The sequence below is a fragment of the Leptidea sinapis genome, chromosome 16, assembly GCF_905404315.1.
Source record: "Leptidea sinapis chromosome 16, ilLepSina1.1, whole genome shotgun sequence".
Taxonomy (NCBI): Eukaryota; Metazoa; Arthropoda; class Insecta; order Lepidoptera; family Pieridae; genus Leptidea; species Leptidea sinapis.
The window spans coordinates 4,529,962-4,550,367 of NC_066280.1; the positions used below are offsets into that span (position 1 = coordinate 4,529,962).

Sequence of the window (20,406 nt, forward strand, 5' to 3'; positions counted from 1 at the left end):
TTGCAATCTACCTCTACTCGTGTCATTAAATAAATTAAAACAAAAACAGGTCGGTTTCGGTGAGGATAGTAGTTAATTGAATTGAATGCCGGAATAGAACTTGTCGCATAATATTATTTAGAAGCCAAAACAGTAAGCTAATATACACATTTAGTTAAACACCTCTGTATTGTTTGTAAAAGGCTTTGCTTATGAAAATCATTCTTTTCTCTGACATGTTTTGCATGCTAGCGGAACTCTCAAAGAAAAAATCGATTCACTCGATTGTATGAAACGTGCAGTCATTGACAGATTGACAGATGACGCCTATAATCTTGTAAACAAAGGAGATAGCCGAAATTCACTGCGTTATATGCAACATTTCGTTGTCAAACTAATCGCCATACTGTAATTATTACTATTTCCAACTTATGTCAAACCTTCCTGCACGTTTCACACTAAATTAAAAAAAAATACGTAGGCAGTTCCGCCTTTTATTACGTAGTATTTACATCCTCTTTGTGCAAAACTGTCAGTTTATTATTTTAATAGTCTAGTCAGATACCTACTTAGTGTAACAAAAAAATTATCGCACTCTTATTCTTTTTCCTTATTGCAATTAAGCTGTGTTAAGCTACATAAATATTTTCGTCTGGTCTCGTAGGGACTAGGGAGATAAAGAGCAGTAATAATTATTACCTATATATTATTTTTTCTATATTATGTATGACGTAAAGAATAGTAATAATATTAGTATAGCAACAAGTTTTAACCTGCTGCACATTGCAACTGTAACCTTAAGGTAAATTACATGCAAAACATAGTTATGTAACACTTTTCCTGCGTATTGTATTGTAAGGATTAAATCATGAGAGTGATGCAAAATACCTTGACCTAAAGTATTAGCGAAGAAAAAGAAATAAAAACACGTAGATTTAGCAGAATTAAGCGAATAACATAACATTCGCTCTTTGTAAGTGCGTATTAACCTACTGAAGTTGTTATCCATACCTAGTTCCACAGAATTAAAACATTGTACCAAATAGGAAAAAAATCATTGATTTAAACTTTAAATCAGAATTTAAAGAATAAAAGAACGTGTTTCCTATCATGAAGCAAATACACAATATTCTCGCGCTCAGCTGTGGCTATTTTCAGCCACCCGCGCCTAATATGGGCACGGTGCCCGGATTTTAGATAAAATTAGACGCTGGCTCATGTTTTCTCTACGTAGGTAACTGCGCTGATTTCCCATCATTAAACTTCTGTTATAATAGTGATGTTATGATAATTTCCGTTTTGCATTTAAATTAGGAAATGAAAAGAAACTGTTAGTTCTTGTAATATTATTATTTTATATATTTTAGAATATATCCTTCAGATTTGGAAAATACTTAATGATGAATAATACTATTTCTTGGTGATATTGTATGGTTGTATTCAAGTCGAATACGTATTACGTATAGTAGCATTGTTTAAAATTTTCCCGCGCGCTATACGTTTTCTACGTAGGTCTGTCGGTAAAACAGTTCAGCGCTTTGAACGACTGCAGCGCCATTTTGACGTTTGCTTGAAAGCGACAGCGGACAGTCAGTCAACATGGCGTCGAGCTGTGCGCGGGCGGGCGCAGCGCGCGGTGAACAGTGATGTCCGCGTCAGCGCCCCACAGCCACGGGCGCACCCCCGGGCGGCGCAGGGGGCACCAACACCACCCGCGGCTGAGGGGCAATAGATTTCCCGCCCCCGACGAAACCGTAAACACTCCGTCCAATGTGACCTTAGACTGCAAAACAAATGATGTGCCTTGTGTCAATAGTGTTAGTGAATCTCAAGTGACAAGGACGAATAGTGACGATGCACTTTCGAATCAAAACACTCTGGACTCGAATATTGGTGATGAAATCGATTTAGACTTAAGGTTACAGACAGAGCTAGACAATAGTTCTGACGATGAATTCTCATTTAATGAGGATAGATCTGCTGGGGATGGTGCTGAAGGAGTGCCACTAGCCTCCGACATAATAGATGATGACCCTGAAACAGCAGAACTTGCAAAACTCAGGTGCACAAGTGAATGCACCGAAGTCCTGGCAGCAAGAGAGAACCGTCGTAGAAACCGGCGATGCGCTGATTATCCTGGCCTAGCCTTTGGTAGTTCAATATTTTCCTCAGACACAATGATGAAGTTTTCAATAATCAAGAATGAGTTGCAGAATATTAAGAATACGGCGTTAAAAAGGGTAATGTACTATTTCATTGATATGTTTATAAAAACCTCTGCACGTAGGCCATATGCGCCAGAACTATTAATAATCACGTCCACTCGACAGAACTTGTGCATCTTGTAAATCGTGAGGTTATGTGACTTCGTAATTTCGTATTCAATCAGCTGAGCACTAGTAATTGACAATGACTTGTTTACGAATATGATGACATATGGGAACGCTAGATGTCGCTACTATAAAATATTCTTCTATTATCTACCTACAATAATTCTTAATACCTATTAAATTAAAACTTGGGTAGGTAAATTGACTCATTGAATTAAGCAATGATATTACTATAAAAAATTAATATGTCACTCATCCGTGATGGAATTTATACAATTAGTGCTTCTATCAATATTTATTGCCATCAAATAATATTTATCTACCTATTTTATTATTATACAATTATTGGTTATTATCTAATTAGTAATTAGGCACTTAGTGAAATGTAGATTGTTGATATACCTAATTTATTTAATCGTTCGCATACCTAATAATATTCCGTGTCAACATTACATTAGGCATAAACATAGAAAGCGTTACGAATTTTAATGAAGTTGAAGACTTGATTCACAAGTAAATTGAGTATATTATTATATGCATAGTATTATTATTGAAAGACAGAAAATAAGTACCGAAACTATTTGGAATGAAAATCAACTAGTGATGTGCCGATATGGTACCTATGTCGTTAGAAAAATATTTTGGTTATTTGTATATTTCTTAGTAAATTTTATTATCACGTTCTTTTTAGTGCTTGACTGCTTTGGTTCATTACAGTTACCTAAATTTCAGTTTACATAGTTGATAATATATACCATTCAGATGGTTAAGGTTTATTTACCTATTTAGGTATTATATGCTTATATCGTAGTGGAGCACTAATTAAATTTTATTAATTGTAGCTTCTATTTATAAATTAAGTAAGCATGCTATATGATGTTATTTTAGAAAAACATAAAATAAGACTCAGTATTAATGAGTGAAGTCAATTCCAAAAGGTAGCAGCCAGAGATAAAAGTAAACCTCATAATGTTGTTGTCAAGCTTGCATAGATGGCGCTGTACCCAGAACATTTATTATCCTATCATGAAATATATTATATTGTTTTAATTATTTCACATTGCCTTGGTTCACATTGACTTAATATCACGAGGCTTTAACTATTTTGATATTTAGAAATTATTGTGAACTTGTGAATCAGTCAACCATAAAGTATAGATGGACAATTAAATTGGTGGGTGTTTGCAACAGGTGGAGCTAGTGTTGTGGATCAAGTGACATAAAGGTCTTTGGCTTATGGATTGTCAACGCAACCAGTTTCAAGAATACTGTCAATGATTGTTAAATTGTTTCCTGTTATATCATAAATAAATCAAAACTAATTATTCTCTTGCAAAATACTTACAAAAATTGCACTAATGAAATAGATCGTTAGTAAATTGTAAAGTGAGTCAGTCACGTTAATTCTATAGATTGTCAGCTGCAGCGGCCATTTTGCCGGTTGTGTTATTCACTCGTATCGCGACGATAGTTTCCGAAGCCGTAACGAACGGGCCACTCAGACTCAGTTCTCAGTTGGCATTTTCGCGACAAGGACGAAGGTGTTTTTAGTTTTTAGAAATTCTGATAAGGTCTAAGTGAATCAAAATGACGACAAATATGCAACAAGGAACAATTTTGGACGTATTAAAGAAGAAAATGCGTCAAACAAAAGAGGAAATGGAGAAATATAAAGATGAATGTGAGGAATATCACAAACGGCTACAAGTGGAAATAATGCGGAGGGAAGAAGTAAGATAACGTGTTTTATATTTGTGTCGTGTGATAGTGAGAAATAGTTCCTAAAATGTGAATGTTAGTGTTATAATATATCAGATTAACTTATCATTTATTGCAGTGGTTGTAATACTATCTATCTTTAGTGAGTAATGTCCGGCCATACTTAGGTGTGCCGACAACGTACGCATATTCACGTCTCACTCCGTCCCGGTTACAATTGACATGTATGAGCAGGACGACAAATCTATATTTTTTTGTACCGCGACCATATTCTTTCCAACATGTAGTACCTAATACCTATATAAAAAAGCAACGGGTGTTGCCTTCGCAACATTCATTCTCGGGATAGAAGTTTTTCGGAATTAATAATTCACATTTAACGGTGCTCGGTGTGCCAGTTTTATGGCTAACAGGTTTGGTTACGTCTGAGGTCGTGTGCTACACTCGGAAACAACGCTGGTACCTCAACGAGTCTCATGAAGTTTTGTCTCTTTTAAAACATTCCTCTACCTCTGTAGTTCAGACGTCCTCGAAGGATCGCGCCGGCGCCCAAAAGGCGTGTCAGATCCACATTTACAATATTATGACGTAATTCCCTTAAGTTTTGTACGATATCTCTGGTTAATTAGATCCATTAGGTCCCAGAAAAGACTTTGGTGAGCTACCTGCTTTGGTAGATTACCTGCACTATTGAAGAATTACACATGCTATTTATTACTAGGTTAAGATGTCTATCTTTAATGACATTTACCTTATCGGAATTTTCGTCAGAGACTGATAAGATACCTAGGATATTAGGTATGTTATTACGAATAATGTGTGAAATATTAAATTAAGAATTCCATAATTATTGTAATTTGTGTTTCAATAAGCTCTATTTTTACACAAGTATGTCCACTTATTTTTATTTGTTGGTGAAAATGTAGTTCGGCAACATTTTTTTGGGCATTCGTTGATTACATACTTCATTGCATTACTATGTTTATTACAATACTCCATTGAATTTCTCGTATCCGCTATGTAGTATTAGCTCACACATTGAAACCGAACTAAGAAAGATTCATTTTCAATAATCCGGAAATAATCAGACTGAATCTTTTAGAATATTATAGTTATAAAGATTGTTTTAACTGTAAAAAGTTTTACATATGTGACAGAGATAATTAATTCTCTTAATTTCGCTCCTATGATTTCTCTGGTGTTGCAAGAAATCTAGGGTGATAATTTGCCGTCAGGTGACTTGCTTGCTCGTATATTTTAATTTCTATTTCCAATTAGTGTTAAACATTGTGCATAGGAGATGGGAGTATTGTGCAAGTATGTGCCTACGCAATAAAACAAAGATGCGCAGCTCACATATGATTAATTATCTAATTTCGAGAAAGGCCTAGATTCAGAAAAAAAAAATATAGTCATAAGTGGACATATTAAGGTTAAGCTAATTGTTTGACATTTGCCTTCGCCGCCACTGCCCAAAACCGGATAAATAAAACGTTTCGAATGGTTGACATGAAAACAATAGCCTTGGGTAGGATTTTGACGGTTCCCTCCGTGTCTTTTGTATTACAATCACCGTTCGTTATTGTACGGTATTTCAATGAATTGTATAGTCCCAGACCTATCCCATACAATTTAAACAATCGACTCCCCCTCGTATTGTGGACTTGACAATTTGGGCATTCATGTGTAGCCGATAGGAAGCCAGTTAATATATGAAGTTACAATTAAGTTTGGGACCTGTTAGCCCTCTAATAAGGTTATCGACATCGCCAATAGCTTGACAAAACAACATTGAAACCCATCTGACGGGTTCAAGGTGATTGCTTAACACATCAGACCTATGAATAGAATGATTCGGTTATTATTCTGCATTACTGCGTCTAGTTAAACTACTTACCATTTTAAGCAAATCTCGTCTACGACAAATAAAATTAATTACATTCATGCGTTATTTGAGTCAAAAAGATGCAGAGATTATATGAAAGACAGAACGCACTTAAAAAGCCATATTCCTTGCGGGTTGGTTGAAAAATACTTCGTGTATATATTTATAAATATTTATACATATCATTTAATAAGATATAGACGCAAAGTAAAAGTTGAAATTGAAGTTAATACTGTGCCAAGTTCCATCTAAATAGTCTAACGTAACGCCTCGTAATTATGGAAAAATGTGGCGAGCGTGATTTGAGGCTGATTTATTGAAGCATTTCTGATGTCTTAATTGACATAATTGCAGAAGAATTGTCATTTGACTTGCTTGTAAAGTAAAATCACAAGGTTTTGTATTCGAAAAGATTTTTAGATTTGTGTTTCAGTAACTTTTATAGAACCTTGTGTATCTTTTCAAGTTTGTCGGCTATTATTCCGAAGCTTCAGGAGTGCAAAGGGAAATTAGCTTCGTTGAAAATAGGTACATAGATATATCCTATTATTAGCTGCTACGCACTGATGACGACACAGGATAAAAGGTGTAAGTGGAACTCATTCGAGCATCCTCGCAACAAGGACGAATGATGTCACAAGTATTCATTCCGTTGAATATAAATACTGCGAATATTTTACGTATTTATTCAAAGCACGTATATATGTGTATTGAAAGAGCATACATTATGTGTTCATCATAGACAGAGAATGTACTGAGCAATACCTTCACACACTATTTCACTCTTTAGAGATAACAAAAAGCGACTGTGCGGCCAATAACCTCTTTTAGCATAAATTGACAATAACTAATATACAGAATAATAAATAACTAATAAACATACCAATTGTAGAAAAAAAAATTAATGAATTAAAACGCAAAAACTGAGTCTCAATTCTCTATTAAACTATGGTCTAGACCAGAGGTTCTTAACGTGGGCGTTTGAGACTTTCGAGGGAGCAGTAGAAGACCCAGAAAAAATTAGGGGGCATTGAGATGGCGCAGATGGGGCGTGGGTAGATTAAAAAATATAGCCTAAAAAGGCAAACAAATACACGAAAATACTCTAGAAAAAAACATATTCTCAATGTGAGCTCTCGGTGAGCAAAATAAGGTTGAAAAACTATGGTCTAGACTCTAGCTTTTAAAATAGTTAGCGTTGTTGTAATATACTCACTCGTGTTCACTACTTTTTGGGTCAGAACGGTATCTATCGATACATCGTTTTTTGCGTTCGCCTCACTAATTTGATGACATGCAACCTAAGAGATTTCTCAAAACGGTTTAATACTGTAAGTAATAATTCATGTAGACCGTGCGATTATTTGACCTGAATTAGAATCAGAATATTTTCGGTAGATAACTTTTTAGATTTACCAAGTAGTTTTTATTCTGAACATTACTTGTGTATAATATAAGAGTATTGTAACATTTTACCAATGTTTTTATTATTCACACTAAGATTGAAATAGTCCTTATTTATTGTTACTAGTATTTAAACACACTATAATTAAATGGTAGACTATTTTGGTCACAGAATAAAAAAACGTGCAAGTTGATTATTCGTGTTCAGAATCTGCTGTTCTAGTACCTATTGTACTAGGAAAAGTTTAGGGTAGGTATGTAGGTTGTAGTAATAGGATAAGAACTTGTAAATATTTACCCCCTTATTCATAATAGTCTGCTAACTTAAAGCATTGCTAATTCGCACTGTGTTTTCTTCTATTGACCTAAGTCAGAATGAGATAAAACACTCCTAAGCGGCTGTTTAAAGTTAGCGGACCATTATGAATAAGGGGGTTAGACGATAACTAATCTATTAGCATTTAATTAAAACCTTAAAGTTTTAAGAATCATGCTTCGTGAGACAGTAATTTAAAGACTGTATATGAAGAAAAGTTTTGAAATGGAATGTAAGGTAAAATAACATCGCATCGTCAAAAATGATGACGACCGGCTATAATCGGCTTCCTCTTTCTTGCCTGCGATTAAAAGTATTTTGGTGTAAAAATTAAGCACGATGAACATGAGCATAAAAGTTAAGATATTATATAACATTAAGATATTAATATCTTAATGTTATAGGATAATTATATTAAGATATTACCAAGCCACTCTCAGAAGTATACAAATAATATTATGACTTCTTCTTATATTGTCAATTTCTATTACAATGCTCTTACGTACCGAACGTTAAAATAAATTTGTAATAATATTTAGTTGATCGCTAATTCTTGCAAATATTTGCAGGCCGAATCGGAAGTTGCTGCGCTCAACAGACGCATCCAACTGTTGGAGGAAGACTTGGAGAGGTCAGAGGAGAGACTGGCCACCGCGACCGCAAAGCTTGCTGAGGCTAGCCAGGCCGCTGATGAGTCGGAACGGTCAGTTTTATTCTATAACGATAAATTTTTGAGTATGTATCCTCTGTAATGAAAGAAATTTTGGTTCTCCTTTCAAATTTGTTTTGCTATATTAGTCTTATAATAAAACTGTTAGGTTGTGTATCGAAATTTCATTTTCAAAGTCTTGTACTATATCGTCATTTTCCAGTTATGTAGGCTGTATTTTAGTGAAAATTATTTTTCAAATAGTTTCATAAAAATTAAAAACATTTGAATCTTCAATTTGTAACACTACCACAGATTCGTAAAGGTGCTTATATAGAGCTGTTTAAAACAAAAAAAATGTTATTTCAAAAGCCAAATTAATTTATTACAAGCAGTATTTAGTAACTTGTATATAGTATTATAATTACACTTATTAGGTATCTACCCATATCGTCCAATAACAGGATGCTAAACTTACGATGTTCATCTGTTAGTAGTACCAACGTGTCCTGTATTTTTTTTAAATTTAAAACATCTAAATGTTTAGGGCCACAAAAACTCAAATATATCATTTTTGTCATTTTATAATAAGTAAGATTTATTAACCTAATCCTTTCTCTTGATCCTTTTTTTTTTAAGAAAAAGACAAATATATCTTAATCGAACTGTGGTTAGTGTGTACTTAATTGTACGTGAAAAGGTGAAACGAATAGCCCAGAGCATTATTCATTGATAACATTCTGCACGGGGATAAGATAAGAGTAATAATTTTAAATATTACGAGGACTTATCCCTTATACAACGCACGGATATTTAATTTCTATTGTAATATCAAATCATATGCTTCTTTGTTTAGTGAAAGATAAAATAATAAAAAAAAAATCTTTATGGTAGGCGAACTACCTTTAATCTATAACGATCTGTCTTATATACAAGACAGTCTATTTTTTTTATTGAATAAAATCTATAATATATTTGGTTGGGTGTGGGGAAATACAGCGGGGAGAAATAAAGTAAATTTAAGTGAAAAAAATGTTGGAGAAAATAATGATATCCACTATATCTATCTAGTATAATATATCTCTGAATCTGTATTATCACCATTCATTCTGACATTGTTTTCACTTATAAATGGTGAAATGTTCTATTTAAAAGTATGAATTAGTGTATATTTTATATATATGTTATTAATGTGTGCATGATTTTTTTTTCTTATTTTTGCCCTCTAAACCACCATATTACCTGAATATTCTTACGTGTTTATTATAAGTTAATTTATAACATTAGTGTTCGTTTGTTGTTTTATTAATTGAAGAGTTTCAAATAATTCAATTTACAATTAAAAAATTCTTAAAGATTATGAATCTTGAAACTCTTCGATTTAAAAAAAAGTTGTATAAAGGACGATAGTGCGTTCATAAAAGTTTTATCGATGTTTTAACAATGCATGTGTTTGGCCCAACACTAACCAGAATACGCAAGGCGTTGGAGAATCGAACCAATATGGAGGATGACCGCGTCGCCATCTTAGAAGCACAGCTGTCCCAAGCGAAACTCATCGCGGAGGAGTCCGACAAGAAATATGAAGAGGTGAACGCATCATAACGATGTTTTTATGTATTACTATACAAATGCGCTGTAATCTCTGTAGTATAAAAAAGGCATTATTAGTTTGATTCGATTAGACTAGTCGATACTTTTACCATTAAACTTAAGTAATAGCCTGATTCTGTTATCAAATAATGGAAGATTCTACATTTATCTTGTGCCATAAAAAGTTTGCTCAGTATATGGTATCGTGAAACTTTATACTATTTACTTGGCCTTACTGAATGTAGTTCGGATTCGTGTTAATTCTTAAGCGCATCTTGTATGGTAACACAAAAATTGATAGAAACGTTTCCATACTCGGAATTGCTTCTATAAATTATTATTTATTATTTAAAACATTCTGAAATGACCTGAGTATTTCATTTTGTTTTAACCGATCTGGACCGAGATATGAACACTTTTATGATTTCATGGCATTGTAATGTTGTCGTGGCTAACGTAATGCATATAAATAAGATAAAAATAGCTTTGCATGTTGTTAGGAATACATTTACGTACGTATCGAGTGGGTCATTGAAGTGATCGATATCTCGGTTCAAATTGAATTCCTTTGCAGGGTTCTCAATCAAGGTATTTAGTTTACGTTATTTTTGTGTTCGTCTGCATGTCTTCTAACTATGGGCTACCCTTGGTCAAAATGTTTAGATATTCCCAATTAAGTTGGTTGTTATTGGGCACAGTGCCCGCAAGGTTCTGGAGAACAGGTCGTTGGCCGATGAGGAGCGTATGGATGCCTTGGAGAACCAGCTCAAAGAAGCCAGATTCCTCGCAGAAGAGGCCGACAAGAAATACGATGAGGTCTAGAATTTTTTCGTGTTGTTTGTTTTGGTGTGCTTGTTTTTCGAAGCTATAGATTTGAGTTACATTATGATGTAATAAACAAAGGCGACGTTGTGTTTAATAATTTGATATATTACTTCCTATCCAATGATTAATATTATACCTAAATATTAACACTAAGTTATTTGTGCATCTTAGTAGTGAACGATTAACTTCATGGCAACACATATGTATGAAAACATATTTGCAGTGTGTTGTGAAATTTAATAACAATTCCTTATGCTAACATTACTCTCGTAACATGTCAGCATGATGTTTTCATTTCCAAGTGTGAATTCAATAAACTATAATAATTGTATTAAAACAGGCCGAGATTGCATCACCATGCAGTGCAATCATGGCTAAGTTGACATTTTCCGTGAAATCTGAGCATGTGTTCGTAACAGATGGTCTTAATGAGAATGGCCTAGTTCCCCTGACATACGACCGTGTTGGTGAAGGCAGACTTGAAAATCACACCAAAGATGGTGTCGTGTCGTGCATGATCGTTTCTTTTCCTAAAAAGGAAGTGGTAGTTGGTACGAGTCTCGTTACATAAGCCAGTGTTACCGTATATGAAGAATTCAATGTAAGCATTGATCGAATAAGTTTCTACGAAGTTACTGATGTGGTGTGTGATGTCCAGGTTGCTCGTAAGCTGGCTATGGTTGAGGCTGACTTGGAGCGCGCCGAGGAGCGTGCTGAATCCGGCGAATCGTAGGTTCATTTTCTATGTTGGCGGAAGACCTCTTGTATATCAACATTTAACAACTCGTAATGTTGGCATGCAATGGGACCATATTTTTTTAGTTTGCTAGTTCCTCGCTACCATCTTAATGCATGGTTCATTTTAACATGCACCGTAACCGACATTGGTTTTTGATTCTTACACCCTGCATGATCTAGGTCGACGGAAGCTGAGGAAGAAATCATTTCATAAACTACTAACGCAGCCATTTTATTTTTCGGTTTGCAATAATTTAGTTTTAAGTTTTATTTAGTGATGCTCGCATGACTGCAAGCATTACACAAAACAAGGGTTGCCCCATCTCATGGATATTTCTCAATGTTAACTATCATGTCCATGTCGATTTAACCTTCTGTCTTCAATGTGTGTCTTCATTATATATCGTGACTATGTACTAGGCTATCAGGAAATATGTGTGGTTTAGGGCAATTTTCGTTTTCAGATATGCACCGCATTACACCAGAATTACTGGCCGTATGCGTGCCGCACATATACAAGCGCACACATCACATAGCGAATACGATAATGCACTAGATAGCACATAGATATTTTGTTTTTATATTACAAGAATTAACTTAGAGCTAAATGTTTTGGGACAACCCTCGTTTATTTTATTTGTAAACCCGGCGCCCTTCTCGACTGCTCCCAATGTTCCTTGCACTGTGATAACCTACTTGATTCTTGGTGCTATTTATTATACCTTTTAATCATTAAATAGTTTCTTATCATAAGAAGTTTTTGTAGCGATTGTAGATAATAGCTTTTATTTCAAAAGTGCAATAAATTACCAATAATATACATATTATGACTAACGTAGAAGCGGCGTCCCGCTTATTTATCAAAAATAACGCTGCTAAGAATGCTCAGAGAAGATATAGCACTGAAGCATTTTGTAACTTATGTTATTAAAACAGACCATTAATAAAAGTAATAATCTACTACAACAAAGTAGCGCGCTAACAGTACAATAACAGAGAGCGTAATTATTATGTACCTAATAAATATGATTAGTGAAATTCATTTTCTCCGGATGCTATTTAGAAAAGCACGTAAGTTATGCCTAATCCTTTTCTTAAAAATCCAGTCGTAATTTCTTTGTTGTTTTAATGAGCAAAGGTTGGTTAATAAATACAAATAAATTTAAACATAATAATACTATGTATTTATTCTTATATTTGGCACCTCTCAGCCACTAAAAGGACTGGTACTTTTATAGAATTTTGCAAAAAAGTGTCTCCATGTAGGTGAGTTTGATATTTGTAAATTATTGCAAACGTATATATTTAAAGGTTTAAAAGCTTGTTAGCTTTAAAGCTTTTTTTTTTGCTACAAACGATCATATGAAAATCTAAGATAGCTAGATGCAATTTTTAAATGTATAATCCTCGTAGTGTTGCTTGCTTTAGTTGTAAGCCCATCAAGGTACCTGGCACGACGGTCCAAGGCACCGCGGCGAGGGTGACGAGAATGGCGCCGGAGAGTAGCTTAGTGTGTGTGTGTGTGTGTGAGTGTGTGTGTGCGTGTACTAACGCTCGGCGGGCGGTAGGTGGCGCGCAAGCTCGTGCTGATGGAACAAGACCTCGAGAGGGCCGAGGAACGATCCGAGCAGAGCGAATGGTAAGTACCGTAAGACGATATGTATACAAACTCCATGATTCGTTAGAACCTACACTACACTTTGGTCATACAGCCTGGAGTGCTATAAAAACTCGTGTTCTTGTATTTAATTGATGTTACGAGACAGACCTTGGTGGTGTGACGTGATGAGTTGACCCGCAAGGTGGATTGTTCTTAAGAACTGATTTTACATTATATAATACCAGTTTTTTATAAAATGGAGTTTCTATCCATCCCGTTTTACATTTATTGCCTATCTATTATGATCACGAATAACTCGCTAATTGCTTTTAAATTTGAAATGTTAACTGTTATTGCCATGTAGCACAAATATTTTGTATATGATTTTCTGACAGTAAATAGTAGATGGAATTTTAATTACAATAAAAATAAAAGTTTATTTATTATTAAAATATAGGTTTAGGACTACCTCTCTACCTACTACATCTACATCTACCTACTCTCCATAATTGTTCACATCACTAGATGTGAACAATTATGGAGAGTTTTCGATAAAATTAAGCAAATATCCCGATTCAAATATAATGAATGAATATTTTCTCATTTAATGAATATTTTGATGTATACATTGGGCAAATAAATGAACAATCATTTCGGAGTGTAACAAGTATGTCTTATATTCTGCATTTGTTCACGCAATGAAAAACATATCGATTTAAATTGGCAAGAATTTGGGTCAGCTAAATTATCATTAGTCATGTTTTTATACGATCAATTTCAAGATAAAACTTATAGCTACAAATCAACAAATATATATATATATATATATTATGTTATATATGACCGGGAAGCCCACACGATTTTCGAAGTGCCACGACAGTGTGAGGTATCGCTGAATTAAATTAAAATAAGAAGTTTTTTCACTTGTCTTTCATAAATTATGCTTCGATAGTTGTTAATAATTTAAGATTAATGAACAGAAAACTATGTTGGTCAGTCGAAACTAATTAATTCCATATTTTGAGGTTTAGATGTACTTAGCATGTATTTCTATATGACTTAGCATGTTGTTTTATAAATGTTATCTTAATATATAAGATGTTGATTATTGTTCACGTTATTCCAGCAAAATCGTCGAGCTTGAGGAGGAACTTCGCGTTGTTGGTAATAACCTGAAATCCCTTGAAGTCTCAGAGGAGAAGGTACGATACTTTCCACTATTTATTATAGGCTAGAAATATTAAGCTAGGTTTTACAGCTAATGAACCTTCAGAGGATCATTAGAAGTTAATTCTTGTTGATGCACCAACCATCTGATTCATAGAGTACTTGGCTTAGCGATATTTTTCTTCTTCATAAATATTTTTAAATATTTTCAAGTTCATCCTCTTAAATTTAAATCTATAACAAATGCATGAATGTCTTTTATTTACTTTGTATAGGTATACTAAAAGGATACATCTCTAAGGTACTAAGAAAGCTCGATAACCCTTAGATAACTTAATACAACAAATTTTAGTATTCAATTTTTAATACAATATTTTAGTTAATTTAAATAATATAATATTAGGTCAAGTACTCTATATTTTATTAAGAATATCTCCATAAATAGGTGATATGAAGCTAAAGATTCGATAGTTTTATAGCCAAAAAGTATAATTGTTGTACCATTTCATACAGGCCAACCAACGTGAGGAGGAGTACAAAAATCAGATCAAAACTCTAACTACTCGCCTAAAGGAGGTGTGATGCGAACTAGTTACACTCGCGAGTGTTTTTCTACGCTTGCCTTAACTGCATTGCACACATCCTCAACATATCCTATATCTTTTTTGCCTTTTGTGAAATTATAATTGAAAATATTGTTAATTTGCCCAAATAACTATTCAAAATAAGTGTATATTATGAAATATAATATATCCTTTTTGATTTTCCTGATAGTAAAATTAAGGTCACTGGTAAAAAAGATATAGAATATTGTGCGTTCGTATCCCCCAACCAAATAGATGTTGTATTTTAACAGTGTTTCGTGTTTTTTTATAAATAACAGTATCTCAGTGTTGCTCAAAGTTTTCACTGTACGATGCATGTATTTTTGTTGATATCGTACCAAAATCACAGGCGACTCAAAGAGAGGAGACTTTCGAGGTTCAGGTGAAACTACTCGACGCGCAGCTCAAAGAGGTAATAGGAAACTCGGTGACCGAAACAGGACGTAGATAGATCTGGTTACGGTTGTAGATTCATCGCTATTTTGTGTCCAATAGATTATCTAGCCTTTCTAATTTCAGTAAAACCATGTCCAACTACAAGCATTGAAATTTTTGCAAGCAGCACTAAGCATTTTGATTTTCTTACGATTCACAAATTCTACAAACTAATCATTGTGTTTCCTTTTATTATTATTGTTAATATACGAAAATAAAATTACAATTTATCAAGCTGCAAATTTTAGTAAGTCATCAAGTTCATTAGCTAATAAAGTCTAGCAGATTTCTTTGAGCATAATTTCCGTATCTGGCAAGGTTTTACTCTTAGATTGGCTACTCTTGGTATAGGTTCGTGTAGTCCAGTGGCTATCGCGGTTGGTGCTTCATCTCTCTCTTCATGTATTGGTCTATATCTTATGTATATTGTCATTTCTATTTATTTATGTAATGTGTCTATCATGTGATTGTCCGCTTTATGATCTTTGACTGTTCTGAAAGTGTCTTCATTCTTCTCAATGTTTTATTTATATTCTTCGGCTATTTTAAGGGCAAATGTGTGTTTATTAAGATTTTGGTAAAAATTCCCTTTCTTAGTAAATTTTCACACATTGATCTCCCCTTAATCGTAACGACGACTGTGAAACGTTGAAACTGCTTTTGCCGTCAAAATGTTAACGTAAAAAAAGCAAAATAGTCGCGAGCGAACAATCACATCGTAGGCTATATAGCATGCCGGTGGCTTGCTGTGTGTAATGAGACATGTGTGGTCAGGCCATGGCGTCACGTGAGCACGTCGAGGATAAGATCCACAGCCTCTCGCAGAAACTGACGCAAGTAAGTTGTGATCACTAGGGCCTTGTTCATGGGATTGTTTACAACTTTTCTATATATACATTCGACGCACATTGATCTTACTTTTTGTTAGACTCTTTGCGCCCAAGAGCATTTCATTGTGTTCATTATAAATTGAATCCAAAATTTACAAATCGACAAGTAAAAATCGTCAAAACTTTAGTTTAAGAAATAACTGTAGCAAGTGAGGTGGTATTTTTCGAAACCATGTCAAATGTTTTCTTTAAAACGAAATTTGCTTCTAATTTTTGTTGCAGAATTTATTTGATTTTCAATTTGTTAACAATTCCTCAATTTTAAGTTTTTTTTTAAAGCTTTTAAATATTATATTATCTTCATGACCAAGGCCTGTAACATTTGTATGTAACTGTTCATTTTCGCAAATAGTTTTTATAGTATGTTTATGGTGGGGGTTTATTTTTGTATAAATTCTTATTAGATATAGACAGCGCATCTTTAGGCCGCTTCTGTATAAGGTAAAGCATGAAATGTGTGTTGCTTTTGTATTAAATATAATTATGTTTTGTAACAGTTTGTATTAACTTTTTATTTAAATTATAAAATCTGTAAATAGTATTTTTGATTTCCTTTTTTGTATTTAAATAATTTATAGTATATTTTCAAAAGATTAAATAATGGTTTGATAATTATTTAATAATGTCTTGGGTTGCATGTGTGTGTTGAATTTGAAATTACAGTTTCGCCTTTTCTGTCATTAATTTTTTTTTTTATTTTACTACTTATACTTAGTCGAGGATAATATTTAAATGGATTTATATAATCCTACTTTTGTATTGTATTAAAAAAATCCCAGTAAAGTCTTCTTTGTAATCCCGATATTTGTTACCTTTTAGTAGAAGCTCAAGATTACTATAACTTAAAAAAGAAATAATAATTAATGAAATGTTTTAGTGACAGAACGGCGGTAGTTAAAGATTTAAAATTTAACAAACTCAAATTATTACAGGCTGAAGCTCGCGCTGAATTTGCTGAGCGCTCTGTCCAGAAACTTCAGAAGGAGGTCGACAGGCTTGAAGGTAATATGTTATTAATTATCTTTTTATCTCCATATATATAATTTTAACTATGAAATTATAACTATTATATTTACAATATTTTAGAGGAGATAAGCTTACTATTTAATATGGAAATAAACGATATTTTCTAGTTTCTAAGGATTGGCAGATTGTTTCGATCCAGTACAGCAGTTGGTTAAGTGATACAGCATCTCTCAGTGTTTATACGAAGTCAAGTTGTAACCAAATGTTTGATACTTATAACAAAGCTTTGACTTTCACATCAGTTGTCATTTAAACCGTTCAAGCTGTACAATAGATTTTTAAAGCTTTCCTCTCTCACAATTACGCAATAAACTAGCTTTATTTTTATTAATTTTCATAGTAACAGTTACATTCTATTTAATTATTTGCTAAAGCAAATGGGGCATCATATGGATTTTAAAATAAATTTTGTAATATCTAATGATATGATGACCTATTTGTGTTTTATGTCAGCATGGATTTTTTATTGCTCGAAGATAATAAACGTGGTTGCATTCCTGTTTTAGTTATTTTTAGCATGATTTGATTTTCGTTGTTGTGTTTGCTTGTTATAAATATGCGTTGGACAACCTGCATTTTAGTACTTGTAAGCTCGTAGCCAGAAATCCAGGTGCACAAGGTACAATTACGCAGATTATTCTTGAGTTAACTTTTTTATTTACTCAGGTAGTAGTTCCCAACGTAGTAGTGATTATTTTGAAAGGTTGTTAACGCATTTGTTATAACACTGAACTAATGTTGTGTGTAATTGTGGCCACGTCGGACATTACAGACGATCTGGTGGCCGAGCGCGAAAAGAGCAAACTCCTGCAGGAGGAAATGGAGTCCACGCTCCACGATATCCAGAATATGTGAACACCTCGCTAAATAACTTACCCGCGCGGCTCACTCAAACATCGATAGTCTGCTATCGACTCTCCCCCGTCCCTATCCTGTCAATTCGAACGCCGAGAGGCAGGAAAGTTTATTTAATTATTTATTGCTCCGTAATGTTTACGTTGGGATTCATATTTAGTGGCAGAGTGAGGCGAGCGGGTGATTAGATTTGTAAACGTAGTGGAAATTGCCAGCCGCTTATTATTAAATATTCGCTACGACACCACTGCCATGTGCAATTTTTTATACAAAAGTAAACCTAACTCTCTCGGACTGCCCACATTAATTAAGCAATGTTTGAAACAACCCATTGTTTTTTTAATAATCCGACGTGTTCGAACGAATTACAAACCTATCATTGTCCGAATTTGTTCGGTTTACTTGTAGTCATTCTAATTAGTATTCTTTCGAAAATTAAGAGTTTCCTCAAACGTCTTAGTCATATATTGAGTGTCTTATGAAACCGCGAGATATTAGGTGTTGTATGCTACTATGATCGCTTTGTATTTTATTAACACGTTAAGAACATTCCATTTCGTGGACCAAGATAGATTTACTTAATTTTTTCTATTTTTAGCACAATTTTGATAATTTTGAAGGCACGCGGTTGTTATTATTAACATTCCTTTAGTTAGGCTCTCGTTTGTAGTGCGTTCAATTTAAAAGCGTGGTCAGCCTCGGTGGTCTTTTTGTTTACTTAACGCTAGAGAGATTAGATTTCTTTTCGTATATTTGTGTGATCGTAACAATTTAAATGATATTTTTATGAATTGATTTGTATATGAACTATGTATATGGTATTTTTATTTTTTTGATAATTGGTCTTTCTTGTGTCATAACATCCGTTGTGCTTATCGTATAACGGCCATTTTGTTTTGATATTTGGAGCTGGCAGTCTTGATCGAGTGCTCGCTCGGGCCGGGCGTTGTGGAAAATAAAATTTTGTATTATTAAATAATTTATCGCGGTCAATTAAGGCAGCATCGTCTTTGGAAATGTTATCAGTTTGTCTTATGAATTGATAGTTAATAAGTACGTGAGATATAAATTAAATGAGTTTAAGAGTATTCTAACACAAGTGTTTATAAATATATTATATTATTATTTTTAGTTTGTTGTTTTTCTACTAACATGTGTGATTGTTTTTGTTAACATTTCTCATTACTAATCACGTTATTTCCATCAGCTATACGATGTTTCATTAAAATATCGATCAATCGAATATGTATAAGGAGCACGGGGCATGATTACCCGAATGAGTCCAAGTCGTGTTAACGCATGCCCCCGACACCGACAACAAGAGAAGAGACGTTTAATAAAAAATGAAATGAAGGAGCGTCTTTGCTGTAACGATGCCACGCGAAAGCACTATTAGACTGTACAGACAGTGAAGCATGGAACCCCAGTTGTGTTAACGCATGAAAGCGTCACGCCCTTCAGCCCCGTAGTGACGTCATTTACGCATGGAAATAAATATGCGTTGCGTGACCACCGCGTACTGCTACAGATGACCTGATCAACGAAAAGGAGAGGTTCAATGACATCGGCAACGACATCGACGACACGGCAGTCGAGCTGATCCCTGGTGTCGAAATGACCGACCGACAGGTGGATCGTGCGGCACGATTGAAGGAAGAGCGGCTTAAGAAGGCGAACCAACCGACGCCACCGCCACCCAAGGAGCCAACCCCACCACCGAAGGCGCCAACTCCCCCACCTAAGGCACCAACTCCCCCGCCCAAAGAACCGACTCCACCACCCAAAGAACCAACTCCTCCCCCGAAGGAACCAACTCCACCACCTGCATCTGAACCAGCTCCAGCCGAAAATGAGCCTGCTCCAACGACTGAACCTGCAGCTGAATAAAATGATCCATATAGGCCAGACATCTAAACGTCTTATAAATTTAGGTCCACATTGGCCCTTTCTATGACAATATATACATAGTGCTTATATTTTTATCTTAGTCCTGGTCAAAAGCTTAAGCTTTCGAGGTGCGTTTCTTAGTCAATAAATACTACGTTACATTTATTTGTCAGAATTACCAATCTTTTTCTAAATTGTTGCGATTCATATTTGTCTCGTAGAGCGATTTATAAGACGTCTAGATTCAGTACAGATACTTTTCAAAATACAAAAAAACGTATGTAGCTGATGGAAAATTCTTTAGAACCCTGCATGTGTTTTGAGCGATAAGCGATAGCGATGGGCGACGCAATTGACAGCGCAACGGTCTTCGCAGACGATTTGGTCAGAACGAAGGAGGCGCGCTCTGGGATCGGGGAAGAACTCGAAATGACACTCAAGGAGTTTGGTATAACAGCAAAATGGCGAGACTGCGACCGGTGTCCGTGCTACCACTAAACAAG

General features: G+C 34.5%; 1 protein-coding gene across 9 annotated transcripts in view; it reads left to right on the plus strand.

The window, feature by feature from the left end:
• Positions 1-20,406, plus strand: part of LOC126968812 (tropomyosin-2) — a 31,127-nt gene that overhangs the window by 9,437 nt on the left and 1,284 nt on the right. Inside the window, exons 1-8 of one of the 9 annotated variants that reach the window (XM_050813949.1) lie at positions 1,611-2,219; positions 8,203-8,336; positions 10,574-10,691; positions 11,359-11,429; positions 14,165-14,240; positions 14,719-14,781; positions 17,068-17,137; positions 17,934-19,147. In XM_050813949.1, the coding sequence (XP_050669906.1) occupies positions 1,626-2,219; positions 8,203-8,336; positions 10,574-10,691; positions 11,359-11,429; positions 14,165-14,240; positions 14,719-14,781; positions 17,068-17,137; positions 17,934-18,016 (1,209 nt within the window). In that variant the 5' untranslated portion in view covers positions 1,611-1,625 and the 3' untranslated portion in view covers positions 18,017-19,147. Of the gene's footprint in view, positions 1-1,586; positions 2,220-3,575; positions 4,041-8,202; positions 8,337-9,754; positions 9,873-10,573; positions 10,692-11,358; positions 11,430-11,902; positions 13,078-14,164; positions 14,241-14,718; positions 14,782-15,159; positions 15,223-17,067; positions 17,138-17,933; positions 19,148-20,406 lie in introns of those variants that run through there. The other 8 variants (XM_050813955.1, XM_050813952.1, XM_050813954.1 and 5 more) reach the window with 8 other exon arrangements.